Below are 24455 nucleotides of genomic sequence, written 5' to 3'. Positions count from 1 at the left end.
TATTGTCTCATCTCGTCAGCTATGTGTATTATCCTATCCCTACTATCTATATATTGTCTAATAATTTGGAATAGTGTGTATGCTGTGTAGTACAAATAGACCATGTTTTGTGATATGTCATGAAAACCTGGGTTTCCTAAACCTATTTGCAGCTGACGACACACGACAAGTGAGAATATTTGCATCACAATACTCATATCAATTAAAAAGCAATCCCAGCCATCTGGACTCTTTTATACCTTAAGGATTTTCTGTGTTGTTATTTTTCTTTTTTACTACGGAACTAATTCACACCTGTTTCACCGCAATGAACATAAACAAATTGGAACATTGTCATGAAAATAAATGAAAACAGTTTTTTTAGGGAATAAATTATAGTAACGCCTTGGGAATTCCTGAAAACCTGATTTGAGGTTTATGCGATTTGATGGAATGGTCACTTTTGAATATTCCGCCATCATACAAACCAAATCACTGGTGCCCAATATGTTGATCGTGATTGAAGGCGTTGCATTTTAATGGTTTGATTTTGTGGTATAATCGCTTGTCTGCCAGCCTCTCACCCCATAATACACAAAACGTGTTTCATGGAAAAATCTATCATGTGATTATAAAAGTTTTTCATCGTTTGACCATTTTCTATACAATCCAACCGATGCAGATACATTACTTGGGTAGTCCCAGCTCTCCTGGGGCAGTCAGATGGAAATGTGGCTGCTAATCTGCACACATCAGATCCTTTTGTACTAATTCATTTACATTTTACAAATGGGTTAAATGTCTTAGCCAAGGGCACAGTGGCATGATAAGAGCACAGTGACGTGCAGTCAGGGAAGGCAAGGTAGGCAGTGACTACCCAAGGGCAAATTGATATTTTGATTATTTGTTTTAATTACAATATAATTATAAATTATTTTTTTTTTCATTTCCGATAGCCTACAGTGCCTATAAGTTTGAAAGTGTCAGCATTTTGTGCGTTTCATAGCCCAAATGACTAAACATTGCTATTACTGGTACGGCAGAGACACTGCACAGTCACTCAATATAACCATTTACGTCCAAATGGACGTAGCCGTGCTATGCTAAATGCTATACGTTACTTTGAGAGTGCATTAGTGAATTGACAGAGCGTGGCTGGTGCAGCTGCTACGTTGGGTTTTTTCTTTCTTATTATGAAATTTATATTTTGATGAGCACAATGAGATGACTTTGTCGTAAATCGCGCAACACAAATAAAGTTGAATTGAACTGAATTAACACTTGCCAGCAGAAACATATGGGACTGTCATTGGTGTTGACATTGGTGGTCTCGATTTGCAACGCCCTGCCTACCCAACCCTAGTGCTCACGACATGTCACTGTAAGAGCATGTTTCTAACCGTCAACCCACTGGTTATTGGACGACCTGATCTACTTCTGCCCCAGTGAGAGCCAGCAATGCTTATACTTCCTTTATGATACACAGTTCATCAAGAACATTTTATTCCAACAAGGAGAAACATCAATAACATAAATCATGTATGAATCCATTCCTAATCTCAATATGCTGCAGCATCTCCCTTAAAAATCTCTAATCTGATTAGAGTAGGAAACACATGCTGTAGACAAAAACAGAGAAATCTCATTTCAACTAGGGGGGATTTTTATTAAGTGCATATTAAATATGCATCAAGACAGGGAAAAAAAAATCATTTTCATTGTGCTTTTGATAAAAAAGGTGCAGTTTAGGGTCATTGAATCAAGTTTTAAAACAATACTGACTAAATATATGAGACGTATGAAAAAGGTCACTGTTTACGTGTCCTGTATCATCAGTTTTAATCAAAAAAATATTGATTAGGTAAAACTATATTTTCTTTTTTTTTTTTTTTTTTTCTCTTGTCTGCACATTCTGTCGAAGGTTAACACTACAAGAAGTGCAATCTTTTAACAGCAATGCATATTTTGTTATTGCAATTAAATAAATTTATTTATTTCATTGCATAATTGTGACCATCACCAGCCCTCCCTAGGGAAGGGTAAGAAATACTTTATTAAAGGGAGGATGTAAAAAAAGAGAGGGCAGTGTTACACCAAGGTGAGGGGTTGGAGAGGGGTGGGGAAGTTAACAGGGAAGAGGAATACAAGATAGGAAATGGAATGGGTGGGGAGTAGTCGATAGATTTCAAGTGATGCGATGTGAAATTGTGGTTGTGTATATTGTGCTTATTGTTGAGTTACCAAGCCAGTTTGGTGACCAGTGTGCGGCTTAGGAATAATGGTGGTGGCTGTGAGCAGAGGAAGAAGTGAGTGGAAATTCCATAAAACAGGTATTTGGGAACAACGTGTCTGTGGTTGAGCCCAGTATGAGTGTTATCCCACAGCCCAAGGCCAGTGCATCCATGACAAATGTATTTCCAAGAACCGCCACTGCAAAACCCACGAGCCGCCCCTGGGCCCCGGAAGCAGCCAGGCCAGCAGCAAGAGCTGGCAATCCGGGGGCCCCCGGCGACCACCACACGGCCAAGCAGCCCCCCGAACGCCCCCAAGATCCCAAACCGAGAGGCAACCATCGCCCCCCCCATACACACCCGAGAAAGCCCCAAGGAGCCAAGGACCCAGCGCACCACGCCACCAATCCAACCCCCAACCCCCAGACCCCCCACCCCATCCCCCCCCACACCCCCGCGCCCAACCACCCGAGGGGAGGGCCCAGAGAGCTCCCCGCCCGAGACCCCTATATAGAGAAAACTATATTTTCAAAACTGATGTGCACCCATAGCAAATGACATAGGTAAGTCCACTAGAGCAGTGGTTCTCAACCTTTTCAGCCCGCAACTCCCAAAATAAAAGTGCCAGAGACCGGGGACCCCCACTGTACCTGAAGGTGGTTGAACAAAGACATGGGAGTAGCTTTTTGGGGTCCATCCATAAAGTCAGCAAAATGATGGTCCATTGTTCGATGAATCTGTGATAACCACGTTTATTTATTTATCTGAATAATATCCACTGTTATCCAGAAAGTTTACTATTATTTGTTCCCTAGTATAGAGTCATCTTAAAGATGTAAATCCTTGTGACAAAATGGTGGAAAAAGTAGTGAAATGGGATTTTAAAAACTACAGAAATTGGTTAAAAGTTGTAAATTAGTGACCAAATAACAGACAGAACAAGTGGTAAAAAGGGTTTAAAGTGTCATTATTGACAGGGGGTTGGGGTGATGCAATTTCAAAATTAGGGACAACTATTTTAAACTGGCAAATAATGGGCATGACAAATCACGAATTTGGTTGAGTTTGCAAAAACATGCATGACATATGGTGAAAAGAGTTTAAAGTGACAATAATGGGTTAACATATGCGACATTAGGTGGAATAAGTGGTGGAAAGGGTTTATAAGTGTCAAAAATGTCTTGACAGTGGAAAGATTGTGCAGAAAGTGGCAGAAATGGGGGTAATGTAGCAAAAATGCATTAAAAGGAGCAAAAATATGGCAAGAAAAGAGTGATGAAAACAGGCAAAAAATATGGCAAGTTTGGTGTAGTCGCAGAAAAAGGGTAAAAATAAGAAAAAATGGGCTAAAATTATTCAGAAACTATTCTGAGTTTCTTGAAGGCATCTGGCGACCCCCTCCCAGTGTCTCGCGAGTCGCGGCCCCAAATGTGGTCCTGACCCCAAGGTCGAAAACCCAAGGTCAAAATCCCCTGCACTTGATAATCATAACATTCAGAGTCGCCTATGTAAAAGGTCAATAATACATCATTGATATAAAACCAAAAGTGAATGTGCTTTGTTTTCCAGCTGTCACCTTTATATATAGGTCTTCTGTGGTCTCAATTTAAACTACATGCACACAAAACAAGAAACAGGTGTGCAACAACTATCTGTTTCATTTAACATGATGAAAAGTGACTTCTTTCTAAAGTGTGTTCAAATTGTAACACGATGAATGTCTGGGAAAGCCTGAATATAGTCAAAGTCATGTAAATCCCTCTGGCCCTATTATAGGATTCATTTACAGAAACAAAACCACAGTTGTGTTGCCAACATAATCCTTAATATTTCAAAGGCTGGCTACAGACCTATGAGTCACGGCCCACATATCTGTTTTCTGTGCAGCTATTCAAAACTCTTCTACTGTTTCATAGATTAAAACAGCAAAAAAGAGCTTTATCTTCAAGATTAAAAATAGAGGATGTATCCCTGCCAGAACAAAAAACAAAACAAAACAAAAAAAAAACTTCTCAGTTTATAAAAAAAATATTTTGCAACACAAATAAGCAGAAAATAAACTCTGAAGCTGTGCGGCTTCTGGTGACACAACTGGAATATTAATACTTTAAATCAGCATTGCTCCTTTGTTGGTGAAATGGTTAGCTTTCCTTTATTGCTCACACACTGTTTTAACTAAAAATGAAGTATGTGGAATAAACCTGGATTTATCTATCTATAATAACATTCCGTTGAAATAATGAATCTCGTATTTTCATAATTATTTTCAACTTGGGGAAGGCATGGCTTTGGAAGGACGCGTGATGGAAGCATACCTGAGTGGGAAGATCTTAAAGGAGGTCTTGCTTGCTCGAATAATGCTATCTTTTTTTTTTCCAGATTGCGGACTACTCCTTTAAACCCAAAATAACAGTTTGTGAATATTTCTACAAATTGCATAATGAACCTTTTATATTATTTTGGTATTAGCTTTGACAACTTTGTATTCATTTATAGTAAATTAAAGTTATTCATAGAAGATGATTCGGGTCTTCACTCACTGCCACTGATTTACTTATACAAAAATATGTCATTTCAAATGGGTGGGTTGCTAGGAGACATTCTGGCGGAGGTCTCTCATGAATATCAGACTTATGATGCAGTGACCAACTGGTGCCATGTAGGTGGCAGTAGTGCACCTTTGAATGAGAAATTACCCGTGATTGGCAGAGGTGAGAGGGAGAAGGAAGGAAAATGGAGCTACAAGGGAAGATTGTGACGCCCCCAGCAGCTCTCAGCAGCGCATGTGTGGACCTAAGTCGACTATTGAGAGTGTCGCGATCGTGAAAGAAGACGATCAACAATCGTGGCCAAACGGGTCAACTCGGCATGTCAGGGAGTAGGAGGAAGTTGCGTGTGGGGAGACTGGGGGGTGGATGAGACTTGGAAGAAGGCCAACATACTGTAAGGGCATCATACGACTCAGTGTTGTTTTTGTTGTTTTATAGAAGGAGACCATGGTTCAGATGTTTGAGGTGTCACTAAAGTAAAAAAAAAAAATTGCCTCAAAGTTGCTGACAGAAAAAGGCTGTTTTCTCAGCTTTTTGCTCAGAAACTGGTGTTTTGAGTGAAACGTACCTATACTCAACTGCTGATTAACGAAGAACAAAACAAGCTAGAAGCAAAAAACATTTTTTAATGAAAGTAGAGCCTATTCTTTCAGATTTTACATAGTCATAGTACAAAATATTCTGTGGGTCTTCTCCAAAATGTCTGGCAGGGAAGGGGGGTTGCTGTTCTGAAAATGGCTGGCAGCCAATGAGTTAGGGATCATCCACTGCTTTTGCAGGTGTGGTCTAAGGCCTTTTAGGTGTACTTGTTGGAAGATCGCTTGACGCCAGAACTCCTCAGTAGCTCCAGTTACACTTGATAACACCACCTCAAGGTCTGCTTTGTTTGCTGTTATCAGCAATTTTACACTCTCAAATCTGTAAGACCAGGAGAGCTACAGATTTGTATTGAAACCACACAATTGTCTATAATTAAACTTTTTCCGAACGATTCTGTCATCAAAGTCAAAATGAGCCAAAACCTTATCACATAATGAATGCTGAGGTTTTATTCCTACTTTGAAAAACATTTGTGTTAAAGAGATGATAATTTTTTTTTTCTCTCTCGCCATTTCACACAATGTCCCAAAGTGAAACTGAAGTTGTTAATTCCAGCTGAAGAACAGTGATAGAGTGAGCAGGTTGAGCTGTTTTACAATGAGAGTTTTTGCAATATCGAATAATTTCCTGAATTTAAGTATTATAAAATACAATCTGGAATTTTTTCTTAAAACTTGATGTGCTTTAAAAGGGCCTTTAATGATTGCTGGCTGACAAACAAGTCGGCACATTAGTAAAGACTAAAGTTTCTCTTGTTTTTTAAGTATTTTTCCCCAACCTGTCCTCGTTTCTCACTCTCTTCTGCACTTTTTGAGCATCTGCCATTAAGAACTATTTTCCATTAATTGTTAAGTATCTCCTACTTCTTCTGCGCAGCTAAATAATGCAGAGGTCCAAGCACAGACGGACCCATCAAAGATCATATGTACTTAAACCTTTACACTAGATCTCCGGTTGCTTTGAGCATCCTATTGAAACTGAAAGTATGTTTGAAATACAGCCAGTCTGTGTGTGTGACACTGATTCGTCTTTAATATAAATGCTTCTGCAGTTATTGCTCGAAATGAGATGATACAGACACATAGCCATGAATCAAATACTCCAGAGTAAAGTGGTTGTTCAAGGCATTGTTTGACATTTTTAGAAATATTCTAGCCTCGAGTGATATGAGAAGATTGATGCTTTGTTTGTGCAGAGCAGCTGGATTGTTTAGCTCTCTCCAAACCCAATTAACACCTTGTAAGCTAAATATTTACCTCTTTCTCTGTCCAAATATCAGCAAATAAACATTTCAAATCTTGTAAATTTCATTCGGGATAAACAAATCTTTCAAATGTGAATCTAAGATGTAGGGAGGTGTTGTTGGTTCCCATTAATAATAATAGGTCTATAAACATAAGATTATTAATGCAGTGCTTTATTGCAGGGGTTTTTAACCTTGGGGTTGCAAGACACTGGGAGGGGGTCACCAGATGCCTTCAAGAAACAAAGAACATCTTTTTTTTGTCAAATATTCTGACAGTTGATGGTACCGAATCATTGACACATACCACTATATGAATGGGGCCCATTACTCCATATGTGCCAGGGGGGCGCCAAAGAAATTTCTAAAGTTATCGGAACATAGTCATGTGACATATCGTTTCAAAGACAATTCAACATAGATTACGATTTTACGTCACACAATTTCATTTGTTTTATTCGGTGGAACCGAGTAATTTCACTGAATTCTCAGGAAGGCGGTACGTGCTATTTGGTGCCGAGATATTCTGCTCGTAGCTCATCAGAACTTGTTCTGCAACTATACCAAACTTTCCATATTTAAACCTATTTTTACAACTTTTTCTTACCATATTTTTGCTCCTTTTAATGCATTTCTGCCACTTCTCCATCAAATTTCAATGCCTTTTCTGCACATTTCCACTTTCAAGACACTTTCGGCACTTTTTCCAACTAATTTCATATATGTTGAACCATAATTGTCCCTGCTAACCTATTTTCACAATTTTTCATGATTTTTTTTTGCCAATTTAACCACATTCACAATGTGTCATGCTAATTATTTGCCAGTTTAAACTAATTGTTGGAATATTGACACTTTGAACCCTTTTTTAACACTTTTTCTCTCTGTTTTTGGCCACTCTAATTTGCAACTTTTAACCAATTTCTGTGGTTTTTAAAATCCTATTTCACCACCTTTTCCACCATTTTTATCACTTTTAACCCATTTTATTTCTGATTAAAACAAGGATTTACATCTTATAAGATGACTACATACTATGCAAACAATAATAAACTTCCTGATTAGCAGTGGATATTATTCAGATAAATAAATAAATGTGGGTATTACAGATTCATATAACAATATATCATCAATTTTCTGACTTTATGGATGGGCCCCAAAAAGCTTTCCCCTTTATTTCCCCTTATAGATGGCCCTGTCTCCACATGACTGTTCTTCAATGTTAATGTCTGTGTTCAACCACCTTAAGGTACAGTAGTGGTCCCCGGTCTCTGGAACCTTTATTTTGGGGGTCGCGGGCCGCAAAGGTTGAAAACCACTGCTTTATTGAACGTCAAGAAAAAAGCTCAGTTTTCTTCGTTGCTGAGCGCTTTTTATTTGAGGATAAGTGAGAGCCAGCCTGCCAATGTGCATTCAGTCAATGCATTGTGTTTATTTCTCTTTTTCTGTGAATGTCATTATCTTCAAACTGCAAAATGGAGCAAAAACCTTGAGATAAATGAATATGCTTCTTGCTGTGAAATGAACCATCGGAAGAGAGTATAGCTTGAGTGATGTAAGCTGATAGCTGATAACCTAATTTCATCTTGGGCACTATAGCGAGCTGCAATAAGAGACCAAATGTTGTCTAAGATTGCGGTAATAACAACCCAAGTGTCTACAGTTACAGTATAATTCGTGCACATGTACAGCGGCTGGCTCACCATTGAAGCTGGCGTTGCGTATGTACTTTAGGAGAGTCTTCCCATCTGCCGACTCCAACTGTGGGCAAATGCCTGGGTGATCGGGACACAAGTCCCTATGCATGTTCTGGATTGCGTGGGCCATGGCGTAAACTGCGTCAATCACAAACTGCACCTTCCCCTCCTGCTCGTACTTTGAGTCGATCCCAATGCGCTCCTGGCCTGGAGGAAGAAAGCAAAGAGGAGTACTAATGGGCAAATGCATCATGATCCATTAGTTGTAACAATTGCATGACTCTCCATGTCACCTCCAGCTTCTTATTTATCGCTCTCCATTTTGCTCATTTGCTGCTCTTTTTTTCAGTCATTATTCTGAAGAAATGACACCTAAAACAATGGCGGGACATGGACTGTAAGATGATGTGAATTACTCCCAATTGAAAAAAATGAAGATGAATTGAAGTGGGTGGGGGGGGGGGGGGGAACGTGTGTCTGGCAAATACAGCCGAGTAAGAAGAATCTGTGTACTGTTGGTTCTTTGGTTATTCCGTTTTAAAACCAGATCAAACAAACAAATAAACAGTGTGGTTATTTAGTCTTACTGACTTAAGACCTAAACAGAAATACAGAAAAATCAAAAACCAGACAAGCAGCATTTTCCTGTCTTAAAATGAAATCTTCTGTTTTTGTGACATTTGGATATTTAAGGGGACAACTAGGATGAGAGCTTCATGTTTTAAGTTCATCACAAAGAGGAGACCCACAGACGGGGGCGGATTTTTTCTCCCGGAAAAAAAAGGAGCAAAGCATAAGTCACATTACTGATGAACTGGTGAATTGAAACTTTATTAATAAATAAATAAATAAATAAATAAATAAACTATGTTACGTAAAGCATGCACATGTCATGTGATTAAAGGTACCAGAGGTGGTGTAATGAATTCACTGGTGCTCCTCGTTTCTTGAAATTAACTTCTGTGTGTGTTGACAGCTGCCGTTAGTGGCTAGCGTTATTCTATTGTGCAAAGTAAATATTATTATTGCCCTCAAAAAAGCTATTTGGATATTATTTGGACCGTAAAACAGGAGCAGAAAACGAATAATAAATCCTATTGGACATGGTCCAGGACCTGTGGAGGGAAATCAGGTACAGTGTTCCTGTTTGCTGTGACAGAATGTGACGGGCTTAAGCTCTCGCTCTTATTTCCCCATAAATATCCAAATATCTCACAAATGGAACAAGATTTTTCCATCAATATTTTAATCTTAAAACGGAAAAACACTGCTTGTCTGGTTTTTTGTTGTATCTTTATTGCTGTTTTGGTTTTAAGTCGGTGTAACAACCGTTTATTTGTTCTTTTGATTGGGTTTTAAAACAAAATAACCAAAAAATGAAAAGTACACAGATTAAGAAGGGCAGATCTCTGCAGTTTATTACTGAGTAATATGCTGTTTCCAATTAGAAAGGTGAAAACATTGACATTCCATAATGTAGTCGCCGACAGTGGCTTCTTGTACCTTTACATCCTGCTCCTGGGGCACAACAGGCGCCTGTGCTGTTGCTGCTTAACACACTCTGCCTAAATATCTAATCAGTTGGATTTTTGTTTTCATTATATTGCAGATTGGTTACCATGTTGACAACCAGTCAATAACCCAATATAACTTGTTGAAAGCTTTAGCTCTGAAGGCTTACTTGCAGTAATAATCAGTATTACAATTACCAAACTCTGTCTCAATCCCAACAAAAACACACCTTTGAGAAATAAACTGAGATTAAAGAAAGATTATCGTCTCCTCAGTGGTAACTGTTCTCAGGAGAGCGTGGTGATAATGCTAATGGGATGCTCATGAGAAATGGGCGGCTGCAATGAAATGAAAAAGCTCAAATGCAATCTGGGCTGACATTTTCACACATTTTTCACGATGTATTACACATTTCCACCCACACACACAACCTATCTGCTCTACATAGGCAGCTCATTAAACAACCTTTAAATGCAAAATGTCTCCTGCTGGCGCTTAAAATTCACAAACATTATAACGTTTGCAGTGAAAACGGAAACAATATGGAGACATTTGTATATCCGTACTGAGTGGATTTGAAGAAACGATAAAAAAAGAAGAGGATGTTTTGGAATCATTTTACCGGGTTTACAAAGTGGAGGAGCGTCTTGTGTCAATGACGCATGATGAAAGACGCCAAACGAGGGATTATAGAAGAAACAAAATCCTCCGGCAAACAGTGATTTGTCACACTGCCATTACCATCATCATGTATGCGAGTAAGATTAATACGGTATCCCACATAACAGGCATCACCCATGAGAATAATCAACGTCTGTGCCTGTTACGCCGCTGCTTTACGGAGATAAGGTAACATGCACAGGCCTCACTTCAGGTAACTATGCTATCATTAAAGCCAGAGTGAAAATGCTAGTAAAAGCAGAGTAGAAATAGTCACTTTTTTTTTGGTCATTTTCTTTTTCATGTATTATTCTCCATTTGGTAAGAGAGCTGACCTGTGAAGGTGACTGGGTTTGGAGAGAACTGAGGGAATATTCGATATAAGAGATACAAACCATCCTCAACAAGAGCAGACACTGTAACTGTAGCACGACTCAGACACGTGGTGCATTATATTTCTAAGAATAAACTCTGCCTGTCCTGCCCCCGCTGGATACAGGCACCTAGTGTCAGACTTTCTGGCTGTGTTGCAAACAACATGAGTTTATTAAAAAAAACAACAACAACAAAAAAACACAGGGTGCAAACATGGTAATGGTTGCTGCACATTTTTTTTAGTATTTAAATCAGGGGTTACCAACACGGTGCACCAGATAGCCCTCATGGACCATGTGAGGTGCCCTCATGAGCTCTAGCCACCAATGAACTCCATCTAAAATCTGATTAAATGTCCAGGATTCAAACTCACAAAGTTAAATACTGCTGCACGTGATAAAGTTTTAGAATTAAATTAACTATCTTTTGTTATTTTCACAGAAATATTGTGACAAATGTTTTTAAATGCTACAGATTTGGTGTATGGGTTGTGTATGTTATATATAAAAATTAATTAATTAATTTTCAGACCCGCTTGTTTCTGTTTTCAGGGTCACGGGGGTCTGCTGGTGCCTATCTCCAGCTCTCAATGAGCGGTAGGCGGGGTAAACCCTGGACCAGGCGCCAGTCCATTGCGCCAGTAAATAAAATATATATTTTTTAAAAACAAGGTGGATTTTACAAATTTTACAATTAGTTAAAAGTTTTTTTTTTTGTAGCTAGTAAAATAGAATAAATAGTGTTGCATGTTGAAACTGAAATATTTCTGACGTTATTAAGTGCCTGCTAGCCTTCCTTATCATCTTACTCTCTAAAATAATGTGAAAATGTATTATTTAAGAAGCTACTTTCAAACTGGTAGCCCTTCTGACCATACAGTACCTATGAAGTAGCTCACAGTTTCAGAAAGGTTAGTGAAGCCTGGTTTAAATGTTTCTAATTAACACACGTACCTGTGCATTTACGGCTGTCCTCTCTCTTTGAGGCGCTGAGCAGCCTGCAGTCAAAGTTTTCCTCCCAAAACTCGGCAAACCACACGTTTCGTCGATTGTTCTCCAGGGTGAGCGCGGTAAAGTATTCATCAAACCCTGCAAGAAAAGGGAAGAGGAGACACAGACACTCAGTTCCGGACCAATTATCAGCCCAGTTCAGACCTGCAGGAAATGAAGTGAAACTATAGTGTAGCAGCACGTTCATTACAAAAACATTACTTCATCAAAATTTGACCATGGTGTTTCTTCTTCTTTCTCTGAAGTCCCATTGAACTTTAATCATGTTTTTTTTTTTTCCATCTAGGAAATTACATTAATTAAAAAGCAGGATGCATAATGAACAACATTGTAAGTGGTGCCACAGACCCCCACCCCCCACACCTCAAGCTGCAGGTGCTGAGCACATTTTCTTTGCTTTATAAAATTAACTTTAACGTAGGTGGACTCAAGCCAGTGACAAAAACATGTCACGCTGGTTTGCAAGACATAGAAAACTAGAATAAATGAAAGCTTTTATGGTGGTGATTATTACTCTCCCTCATTGTGTTTGGTGATCATCATGATTTGGCATATTTTGAGATTCGTTCGACAAGACATTTTAAACATTTTATTTCTAAGCAGCAATAAGAGTGTCTAAAGGGCAACCATAATTTCTTGTTTTACTTCCACTATGTCCTCATTAAGTGTTGTTTTTGGCCCAACAGCTGAGTTTTAAACAAAGGTGCTAATGGCTATTGTGAGTTGTATGACTCAGCTGATTTTTTTTTTTTTTCTTCCAAAAGGCCGTTAACATGAATAGTGGTATAATAATAGCCTCTCTGCCACCAGTGTGTACAGTTTGTCTTGCAGGCTGTACATCCACATACTGGGAAAAGCTCCATAAAACCCAGACATTCAAATTTCCTCGACTGCAAGTGATGAGTGGTTATTAAGGCGATGACACTGGACTGAACTGAAAATAAAGAAGACATGCAGAGAATATTTCTGAGCTGAAATTTTCATGACCAAGCAAAAAGCAGCTGTTTTAATTTCTCTGTTCACTGGCTTTATCTCAGATGCATTCAAACGTCGGGCAGCTGTATTTCACTTTGGATTTATTAACAAAAAAAAAAGGTTCAAAATCGTCAGAACTTACTGAATTTAATTATGGCAAAACTTTAATTGAAGCTTTTTTTTGCACTAACCTATCATTCCGTGCATCTTTTAATGGAAAAACAGAAACAAGCCGTTGTTTTCATTTCCTTCTTTCACCGACTAAAAGCAGTGGTTCATATTCTGATAATATTTAAGTATGATGGGGAAAGGTGCCAAAGGTGAAGCAGTTTTACATTCACAGCTTTCAAAGTTGAAAAGAGAAGTCGTTTTCCAAACTGCCAGTAGTCTAGTCATGTACAACCCACCGCCAAATGCAATAACAAGGTCAGAGCTGTTCTCTGAGGACCGTGAAGTCATTCAGAGAAATGTGGGAAATTGCTCACTGAAGTAGAAATACACAAGGCAGAGGGGATAGAAGTGGGTACAAAAAAAAAAAAAAGTTAATACATGCAACATCACAGATTTCTGCATATAGCGTATCTATCCCATGGTACGTATTAAAATGTCTAGATTTATTAGAGGACTCTGATTTTTTTGTATCCTTTAATTGCTTTGTAAAGCACTTTGTTCAAATGAATGAATAAAATGTATAATTATTACACTTTAGCTGCATTTTTAAAAATTCACCCAATGAGTTTAGGTAAGGTCTTGGGGTCAACAGATATTCCTCAAGGCTGATATCTGAGAAATCTATGTTCATGTATCATTCTTTTGAAATGCAAAAAAATACCTAACTAGTCTTTTACTATGCTCTACTGCCGGTGGTCATTCATATACATTAATGTATATAAGTCCCTCCTTCGTCCTATAGACCCCTATACAAATGGAAACGAGCGCCGTGATCACTCAGCCAATAGGCTTTGACTTCCTGTAGCGGACTCTGCCAATCAAAGTGAATGAAAGATGAAAAATGTGGACGGAAGCAAGGCCACGCGTCACAACAGCAAACTGGTAAATATGATTTTGACCTATATCAATGCAACCTTATTATGTTCCTCGATGCGCGTGCAGAAAAGTAGAGGCGTGGCTTCTGGTAGATTGGCAGAGGCAGTGGGAGGAAGAGAGGCTGTTTAGGGCGGGACATTGAGAAGTTTCTCAGAAACTCTGGATATCAGCTTTAAGCACATCCATTAGGGCAGGGGTCACCAACACGGTGCCCGAGGGCCCCAGGTAGCCCGCATGGACCATGTGAGATGCCCTCAGGAGCTCTCGTCACCAATGAGCTTCATCTAAAGTCCGATTAACTTTCCAGAATTAAAACTCATAAAGATACATTTTAGCATTAAATTAACCATATTTAAATATTTACATTTACTGAAACGTTGTGACAAATGTTTTAAGGGTTGCATATCGAGTGTGAGTGTTGTTATATTTAATATGATCTTTATAAGATGTGTTTTTAAAAATGCAAGGAGAATTTTTGTAAAATATGACATAATTGTTATATTTTACAAATGTTACATGTTATATGATTAGTTCAAAGTTGTTTGTTAGTAGCTTGTAAAATTGTAATAATTTTCAATGAAATGTAATAAAAATGAAACAATTACATAAATAAGGACAAATAAAGTGTTTCATGTTGAAACCTCAACATTTCCTACCTTTTTAAGTTACTGTTAGCATTCTTTATTATCGTAACTGCTAATTAAAGTGAAACAATGAAAATGTAGTTTTTAAGACGTGCTTTTCTAACTGGTAGCCCTTCGGACTCTACAAAGTAGCTCACAGTATCAGAATGGTTGGTTGACCCCTGCATTAGGGCTTTAATCCTTTGACTCTCACTGCCTGTGTGTATGAGCATCAGCCCACATTAGGTCTGCAAAACCAATGACAACCACACTAGCTTTAAAGCAGGACAGCCACAGCTGGTTCCTGGAGGGTCGCTGTCCCGCATCAGCATCCCTGGAGAATTTAATGAGTGTTGCTGTCATTCAACTCCACAGACCACCTGATAATAAGCCAATTGTCAGATGTGTCAGAGCATGCTAGAGTTTATATTTGGTCAAACTAATCCAATAAGAGTTTTAAACATGAGCCTTTTAGCATAGGTATAATTTGAAATATTTTTGAAATGATCAGGTTTAGAATACTGCAAGTTTGGTCATGTTGGCCAACACGAACCCCAAAAATCACCGGAAGAGTTTTACTTTTGTTTAACTGTTTGCAAACTCCTAATTCTATGGGTAGATTTGAAACAATGAGTGATGACACACACTTTACCTATCAGCTACACTTTTTTGGATCACAAGCTACTTTTACAATGGACAGCTCTTTGCATACCTGTCAAGTATCCCGTTTTGGCCGGGAAACTCTCGTATTTTACCTCTCTTTTCCGGCATTGCCCCATATTAGTATTTTTCCCGTAAATATCCGGGATTTTAATGTAATAATGATTAAAAGATGCCTTACTAAACTGAACGCCATTACGAGCCTTGCGAGAACTGCCACCTGAAATGGCCTGAGTGGCAGTTCTCGCGAGATTAGTGCCAACTCAGTAGAGAGTTGGATGAATGAAGACGTTCCGGAGAAAACAAACAAAGAACTCGTGTAAATACTTTGGAAAATGGTACAGAGAGTTTACCTTCCTAAAGAGCATTAGGGTGGGACACAGTTACACTTTCTGTGAGATGTTAGCATCTCCCACAGTGGGAGGAACCACGTAAGTCACCATGAAAAATCAGCCAATCACAAGCGCCACACATATATAGCCCTAGTAGGAATGCTCAAAGCATTTCAATGTTAATAAAGGTTGGCCTACCAGATTCTAATCACATAATTATGTTTAATAAGTGGTTGACAAGTGGCTATTTTAGATTTCCTGTACTGGAGCTTGGTTGGGGTGGTGGGACGGCTGGTAGTGGGCGCCAGAAAATTTCCTTTATTTTCAAATCCAAAACTTGACAGGTATGGCACTTCTCGATCTTCTGTGTTGGGGGGTTATCGTTTTAAATAAGTTGATTATAATACTTACAATTACAATTATTAGATAATTATCCAATTTTTGTATAATAATAAAATACACGAATAATATTGAAACAGCAACACATAGAACTGAGTCTTAAAAACAAGGCCAGGATTTAAACCCACAATTAACCTTCTCGCTGCTAGATTATTGTGGGTTTAAATCCAGGCCCTCTAAATACTGTTAGGGAGCCCCTTTAGGATAACTAATGACTACAGTTGCATTGTGCATGAGACTGACAGTATAAAAATCCTGTAACAGACCAGTGACCATGTGTATACTGTATGCTGAAAAACCCAATCAGCCGAAGCAGCTCATTCACTGTCCTTGAGATGTATTGACCTTACCTTTCCTCCTGATGTACTGAGTGAGCCTTGTCATTTATAAATTCTTACTTGACAATTGTATCAGTAGTAATATCATCCAGTTTGTGTCGAGACAATTTTCATTGTATTTTATTCCCTCTGCCATGGAGGTGGTGTTTACTTATTTGTTTGTTTGTCTGTTGACAGGATTATTGTATGTGAAAAGTATTGAACAGATTTTGACTACTTTTTTTTTTTTTTTTACCAAAGAGAGACCTAACGACATGGAAGATTCCACAACATTTTGGAGGGGATCCAAATCAATGTGCTAATTCTGGATTAGTTTCCGTATCTCTCATCATAGGCCAAATTCAATTCAATCCAATTCATCTCTCGGTTCATAATTACTAATCTTTACATGGAGTTTTTTCCTCAATTACTCCACAGAGTTTTATCCTGATTCGATCTGAATTGTGAATTTCAATGCGGTTTTTTTTTTTTTTTTTAAAAAAAAGGGAGTGCTCATATATTAATAAGGACAGACATTTTTTCCAAGCTTTTAAAGTGTGGTAAATCAGGTAAAGAGGATATTTGGTGCTTGGCAGAGGTTTGCGCTCCCGTAGTGTTCTTGTTCTTCTCTTGTTAGAACTGATACTAATATTATACTTAAAAACACAATTTCTTTTAATATGAAAGTCTACAGCTTACAGTCATATTTATCTATTACTGCTCTCTGCAGTGATACCTTAGCACTCGGTTAAGATAAACGATTATTTTTAAACGATTAATCTAGCGATTATTTTTTCGATGCATCAATTAATCTGGCGATTATTTTTTTCGATGCATCGATTAATCTAACGATACATTTTTCCAGATGGATTTGATTTGACTTCGATTATCAATTATCTCCCCATTAATTGACTAAAAGTAATTTATACATGTTGATTTACATATCTAAAATGAAAAAAAAAAAAAAAAAAACATGAATTCCTTAACATTGCAATATATGTTTATTGCTATTCAAGTAAGAATATAAAAGTACAAAATCATGCATTCAGAGTCAGAGGATTCAATTCATTCAATAAAAAAAATTAAAAAAAAGGCAGTGGGAGACGGCAGCCTGTCATGGTGTCCTTCCTGAACCAACAGAATTTAAGATTTATGTTGAAAACACAACAACTTAAAGTAATACACTCTGCCACTCACATTTTTCTTAAACTCAAAATTCCAAATGCTAATACAGAAAGTACTTTTCCAACAAAAAATAAACTTTCCTTTTACCTTAAGAATTGTGTGTGTGTGTGTGTGTGTGTGTGTGTGTGTGTGTGTGTGTGCTGCTGCTGCCGCTGATGTCACGGCGGGTGTTTTCCTCCTTGTCGGGTCGATGCGCCGCCGTCCGGTCACACCCGGGATAAAGGACGAGGGTTACGGGGAAAAGCTACCTTTGACCAAAGAGTGCATTTCTTCACTGCCTTGCACTTTTGAAACTCGAAGAAGCCACTCTCGTTAGTTATTCTCCAGCGCAGTCATCTTTGTTTTGGTCGGACAACACATCTGCGCGCATATTTTGCGTCAACGTATTTTTTGCATCGACATCATTGACAACGTTGACACGTTGTCCCGGCCCTACTTAGCGGTCATTTGTCCCGTGGTAGACTAGAACGGCACAGTGCTCACTCCATCCACTGGATACTCAGCTCTATCACTTGCAGTAGTTAAAGGCAGGGTAGGTAATTTTTGAAAATTAGCATGATTTTGAATGTAGCATCCTCCGAGTGCTGCACTTTTACCCTGCCCCTCCCCTCTGTGCTCCCTCTAAAGCCACGCCTCTCACTCACATGCACAAGCGCCGGTGCTCCAGAAGCAAACCTAAGCTCATTGCTTGTATTGTGTAGAAACTACGTTGTCTCATGTCTCATTCAGCGGTATGTAAACACTAAACTTAATCATTAAATATGTTAAAAAACGTGACTAAAAAGTCTGTTTTAACTCTGTCAGCGGTGATGTGCTTTGACACAGATTTTCTTCGTTCCTTTTTCAGAGTACATAAGATCTTCATTTCTATCAGGGCATAAAGAAAATATCAACCAAAAACTTAAAAAGTGTATCTGGAGAAAACTACCTACCCAACCTTTAAGGTTGAGTTTCATTTCACTTTCCTCAAATGCAGAAATGTTTGCTACTAAATCTGTTCACAGTAACTCCTTGAAATCATGGAAAAACTATTTATAATTAATCCACAGTACAAATTTCCAGCGGCATAAACATTTCTAGAATATTTAAATAGGTTAGTGCTTTAGAGCATTCAGCTTGTAGTTACAGTTCTGTGCAGCAGGGTTTCAGTATCAATATCAAACACACTAACATGTTAGAGCAGTAAACTTTGCCAATGCTTTCAACATTAAAACTCGATTCATAATCCTTTTTTGTTTGTTTTTCAAACATGGGAGATGAGTAATACTAATCATGAATAAATAACGATGGCTTGTGCTGAACACAACGCATCAGAACTTGGCACCGTAATTGATGTCTTAAAATCCCAGGTGGATCTTACGCCTGTTTAGCTTAACTGAGCTCAAAGAAGATGCTGGCCCTTTTTGTTTTAAAACAAAACAGTAAATGAAGCCTCACAATGGAATATAACTGCATGATGACAGACATGGCCACAGTGTGAAAACAAGCTTGGCTCATCAACTCAAAAGATGATAATGACAGTGTCTGCGTCTGAAGCTCATTCCTCTTCTCCCAGTGACCCAAAACATGATGATTGCTGATTCTTTCTTATCACAGAAAATAGGTTTGTTTGTTGGTGATAAGCACACAAACAAGCGAGGACCCCAAAGAAAGATGTGTTAAATGCTTTTGGTGTGTGTGTGTGTGTGTGTGTGTGCGTACCTTTAATGGAGGAGCGTTTGGGCAGTATAGTGACCGCTCCCACTGCTACATCCTCCAGTTGGTGGATGGGGCTGCTCTTGGCCCCCCAGCTGTCAGATCCTATCCACAGGAAATGGCCCACCTGATTGGCTCGCTTGGTGGCATTGAGAACCCCCCTGCAAGGGCATGCGTACGTTTTATGAGGAGAGAGCACATATTGTACGAGCAATCTATTATCTCATACATGGAGTTTCACAGCAGATCACGTTCAGTGTATAGCTGTTTATCATTATCTGTAAAAGGAAAAGTAATGATGCACAGTTTGAAGTGCATATGTGTAATGATTTAAAGCTGCTACCCACGATAAATTTCCTTATTAGATAAAATCAGAGTTTATGCCTCATATATCAATAAATCAAACATAATTTACTTCAGAAAAAAAGGAAAAAGGTCGAAATTGCTGCTCTAAATTTTGTTTTGATCTCCACTGTAAACTCTCTTATTGACATTTTCGGAGAAGTGTAGTTGGATTCCCATAAGCGGATGCATAGAAGTGTTTTTTTTACTTCATTCTTAAAGATTTCTTTTGCTTTTCACCAGATAAAGAGGACAGTGATTCATTTCAGACCGTTTTTGTTCTAGTTTGTTCCCGGTATTCCCCGTGGTATCAGAATAAAGTAAAAATGTTTCTATGCACCCGTCTCCACAATGCAATGTACAAAATTGGCATTTTGAAGTTGGATGCCAATGCTTAAGATATGAGAGTAAGCTTGGATCTTGGTGATGCATTGAATTCAATGTACTGTGTGGGTAATGTGAATAGAAATTAGCTTTGACTATAATCCTGCATACTGAATATATAAACAAATGGCAACAAACAGATTGTTTAAGGTGGGGATGAAAACAACAATTTCTACATTTTTTTTCCAAGGAGTTGCCATTTTTATTTATTGATCACTGAGGCCTTTACTAAGGATTGATCTGATCTCACATTTTCATGTCCAGCAGCTTTAAATAGAAAGTCTGTAAATCTCCTTCTGCTCTGCTCTTATGTTGCACATCCATTACTTGTTTTTTCACTTTGAGCTCACTAAATGTTTGAGATTGTGTTTCCTTACATACACATTACCCATGGGGGTACTGTAAATTAAACAATATCTGTTGTATTGTTGTGATGTGTATTCCTTCATCTCCTCCGAGGCATGCTTGTGTTTGTGTATAGTTCTAGGTATGTTTGTCGAGCAGATCCAGTGTCTGTCTTTGGAATCTGCAGCTCAGAGATTAAAGACCACAACATGGCATGTCATCAACGTGGCTGAAACCAAAGCAGGCGGTGCCCCTCACCGTATGTCTTCTTCATTGGCAAAGATGATGACTGCCCGCGAGTGGTGTGTCTCCAGCAGTTGTTGGATGGTTTTGTCGTAATCCTCCTGCTTGGGGTTGTGGGGAATTTTCAGAGACTGGGCGACGCAGATTCCACCTATTAATGGGACATGAATAAGAAAAGGATAAGGCCTGCAGGAGGATCTCACCCATTCATTTGATCACACAAATAAATGTTCACAATCGGGGAGGGAGAAAGAGAGAGAAGAGCCTCAGGTCACAAAAGCTGCCTGTTTTTCCTGCTATGGGAATTTTAGCACTATGGTAAATGGGAAACACTTCTGAACACACTAGTGAGCTTGTGATGAATCTGTCATGCTTGCTCTGGAGTCTAAATGATAGCCTTGCAGTGTATACATTTACATTTTGGCAATGGTGTGGAAACCACAGCAGCGTGCAATATAACAGTTGAAGCACGCCTTCCAACTGAGCAGCAGCATCATTTTACAGAGTGAGAGAGTTATAAACATATCTGCTATAACAAATCCAATAATCCACACACCAACTGGGACATGAAGCTACAGATTTCTTTTAATGGATTTAGCAGAGATCCCTCAGCTTGCCATTGATTCTTCAATTAAACTCATTATTAAAAATCTTTGATTGGAAACTGAACCAATCATACGGCACAGCTGGCAAAAACAAACAAAGAGGATATTAATACTGATGATAAATCATTCACAGACAGGTCATCTCTAATGAGTTGGTACCAAATAAAATGTATTGATTGCTTTGTTATGTTGCTAAATAGGGAATGGGTTCAGCCAAAGCTGCCACGATAATCATCATCTTCTTCTGACAAAAAGTCCATTGCTCAGTTAAAAAAAAAGAAAAGAAAAAAAAATCTTTAAAATATATGGAACCTATATCTCCTCTCACATTTTTTGCCCAACTGACACCAAACTTGCTACATTACATTTTCAGACTTTCATACACAAACAATCCACACAGATTTTTCATTCATCTAAAGTTGAGCTTACGGTGCATCATTTGCTGTAAATAGTATTGTAAATATATACTTGCAAATTCCTGCCACATACATTTCCAATGTTTGTGAACATTTTTAAATTGTTTGACTTGTGGTTTGGAAAATATCAGAATTGATGTCAAAAACTTTTTTAAACATCAATTGTTCAAACATCAACGTCTTCTTGCCGTCGAAATGCAATTTATGTATTTTCAGGTTATTGTCTTAATAACTGATTTTTTGACAACTGTTCTGCCTTTACACGCTAACAGCTGCTGTCTTGTTTGGACAAAAAATTGCCCGACCCTGACCATTGCTGCGCATCAGCTGTAATGTTAGTCTTTGTTTTCTCTCCATGACTCCAGGACTAAAATGACATGTTACATAAAAGTGTAAATGATTGACCTCCATCTGGTGTAGACGAGGCAGATGCTTTTGGTAAAAGTCCAGTTTAGATGCAGTGCACCGGAGAAGCTGTGGATATCCCAAGTCAACAGCAAAGTTCTACCCACCCCAATTAAAAATTCCTCCACTCTAGCATTTTAATAGTCTACCTGATAACCTTTCAGTGTGAGTTTCCCTGAGTAGACAGAGAAATAGAAAGAATCTCCTAATTGCCACTCTCTTCAGGCTCATTACTTAAATATTAACAGCTTTTAGCTGGCAGATCACACGTCTGCAGTCATGCTTTACCGTGGCATTTCTGAGCGCAGAAGATGGAAAAATGACAAACTGCTACGCCCCTCTGAGCAGAGCAGAAAGGGGGATTTCTCTTGGTGTAAGAAAACATTTGGTGCTTGCCAACAAACCTCTGGGATGGCTGCTGCTATACGCCTCTAAGTGGACCGAACATGTATGAAAATGGAGATCTCGCCAACGGCTTCAATGCTGCTTGAGGGTTTGTGTATTCTGTTCAAGTGAAACAAGTTGGGTTTTATTTGCGTAGCGTATCTGGGGCTGTAGATCTCCAAGGAGTAACACTGAAGTTCTGTTTCGGCATTGATATTACACATAGTCGAACCAAGATGGCTTTCATTGAGCTACCACACTTCACATTTCTGATTTCACAAACCCCCAGTGCTGTGTAAAATTTAATTGTGACAAAATCCTATTAGCAGCATTCACACATTTTATCTCCAAGGAAAAAAGAAGAAAAAAAGTGGGGAGAAAATGTTTTTTTGATGAAAACACATGAACTCCACTGTTACAAACACCCTGCAGGCTTTTGTGATTCACAATGGAGGTTAAACAATCGTCAAAAGGAGATAAATAGAAACTACATGAGCTGCTGATGAAGACAAGAAGCGTTTTGAGCAGATCTCCACTTCAGAGAGAAGTGAATATGCTGCAGACTGGCAGCTGTGCTAGGGCGGTTAAATTATTGAATGACTGCAGAGCACCTTTTTTAACAGTAAAGTCAGATGGTTGGTCATTTAGACAAGGAGGCGGCCATGAGGGAAATGCAAGTGTTGCGTCAATGGATTCACAGTTGTGCCCCGGGTCGGACTGTCTTCAACCGTCACTTGAAGGCACGGCGAGGACTTGAGAGAGTCATCGACTTTATAACCGTGGCTTTCAAAGAGAGTCGTGTGTCTGTCTTTGCAGAAGATTTGTGATGTGAGACAGAAATGTCAAGCACAGGCGGAAAAATGTGAGTCATTTCAACTTACTAAAGTCTATTCAAGAAAGAGGATGTCACAGGACTACAACCGCCAATGGCAGATGAAAGATTTTTTAAGTTTTTGTTACAGTAGAAGAAAGAAGAGCTGGTTGGTTGGCAATATTCACGTAGCCATGATCATCACACAGCATTATAATAAAACTATATGCACCATGAACTCAAACCCTCTGCTCCACGTTTGATTAATAGACAAAGACAGCTTAATAATAATGACGACTAAATTCATCAAGCCCTTGAAAGTTCTCCACTTATCTGTCTGTGCGCCATAGGTCATGCACTGCATTAACTGCTTCAATTATTCATTCCCAAGCCCGCAGTTCTTAAAATGCATGTTGGGGGGTCGAGGACTCCATCACCATTTTGCTTGGTGAAATACAAATCCCTTTAAATTATAAGCTCTTGATGGATTCCACCCCACCTGCCAACTCAACACCCTCCAAACCTGCGCCTCCTGGGGATCCATAATGCTGCAATTATATTTATCACCTCGACAGTCAAAAGGCAGAGCTGCTCTCTCCGTGCACCCCCCCTGCCCAACCTCCCCGGGCTGACATGCAGCTGACATTCAAACTGTACATCTGTGTGCCCTTGAAAATCCAGCCCGCCTTTTTACATCTGGCCTGGGACTTGACAATGTCGAGCGCTCTTGGACAAGTTTCAGCGCTTATTTTGTACCATTGGCAGATCCATCAGGCTTTATTTCTTAGTCCTTTCTATTTGCCGCTGAGTAAAAACGATTTGTTTTGCAGCCAGGATTTTCCCCACCTCGCAGCTCGGGACAGATCTAAAAACACATTATGTTGGCAACTTCCTGCAATCAATTCCTCGGTGATACTTTGTGGGCGGTTTTCCTCAAATGCGAGTCTTTTTATCAAATGGGAATATTGAACTCCATTGTTCTGGCATGACTCCAGACAGACACAGAAAGAAAGAAAAAAGTATACACAAGATTGATCTCTGCCAGCTTTACCTGGAGCCAAGTTGAAGGTGCACAATGAGATAGTGTCTAAACGGGAGAGAAACTGGAACTGGAAAAATGTTGTAGGAGGAAAAACCTAGAACAGATCAATACAGGCTGACCATCACTCCAGCTTCAGTTTGGTGTAATGGACAGCCATATTGAATTAGAGCGCTATATGGTTCTCCTTGAAGTGGTGAAGCGAGAATCCTACTAATGCATCTGACATTTGACTGCAACCGAACAGGCAGCCACAAAGAATTGTCTCAAGGCCTGATGGATCAACTTGCAAAGACGACAGCAGCAGCATTCACTAGGCGATACTTCTCTCAGCAGAAAGACAAATAAAGCTACTAACAGCATGCTTAAAGTGTTCCCCAAATGCTCTCATT

At 39.0% G+C, this 24455-nt stretch overlaps 1 protein-coding gene across 1 annotated transcript in view; it reads right to left on the bottom strand.

Moving 5' to 3' along the window:
• grm7 (glutamate metabotropic receptor 7) overlaps positions 1-24455 on the bottom strand; it is a 134021-nt gene that overhangs the window by 34953 nt on the left and 74613 nt on the right. Inside the window, exons 3-6 of the mRNA XM_028452247.1 lie at positions 20419-20554; positions 19096-19250; positions 11800-11934; positions 8306-8506 (exon numbers count right to left, since the gene is read on the bottom strand). Coding sequence (XP_028308048.1) covers positions 8306-8506; positions 11800-11934; positions 19096-19250; positions 20419-20554 — 627 coding nt within the window. The remainder of the gene's footprint in view (positions 1-8305; positions 8507-11799; positions 11935-19095; positions 19251-20418; positions 20555-24455) is intronic.

Source organism: Gouania willdenowi, chromosome 7, assembly GCF_900634775.1.
Source record: "Gouania willdenowi chromosome 7, fGouWil2.1, whole genome shotgun sequence".
NCBI classification, from domain to species: domain Eukaryota; kingdom Metazoa; phylum Chordata; class Actinopteri; order Blenniiformes; family Gobiesocidae; genus Gouania; species Gouania willdenowi.
Note: the sequence above shows the minus strand (reverse complement) of the source record. Positions and strands in the feature narration are given on the sequence as shown.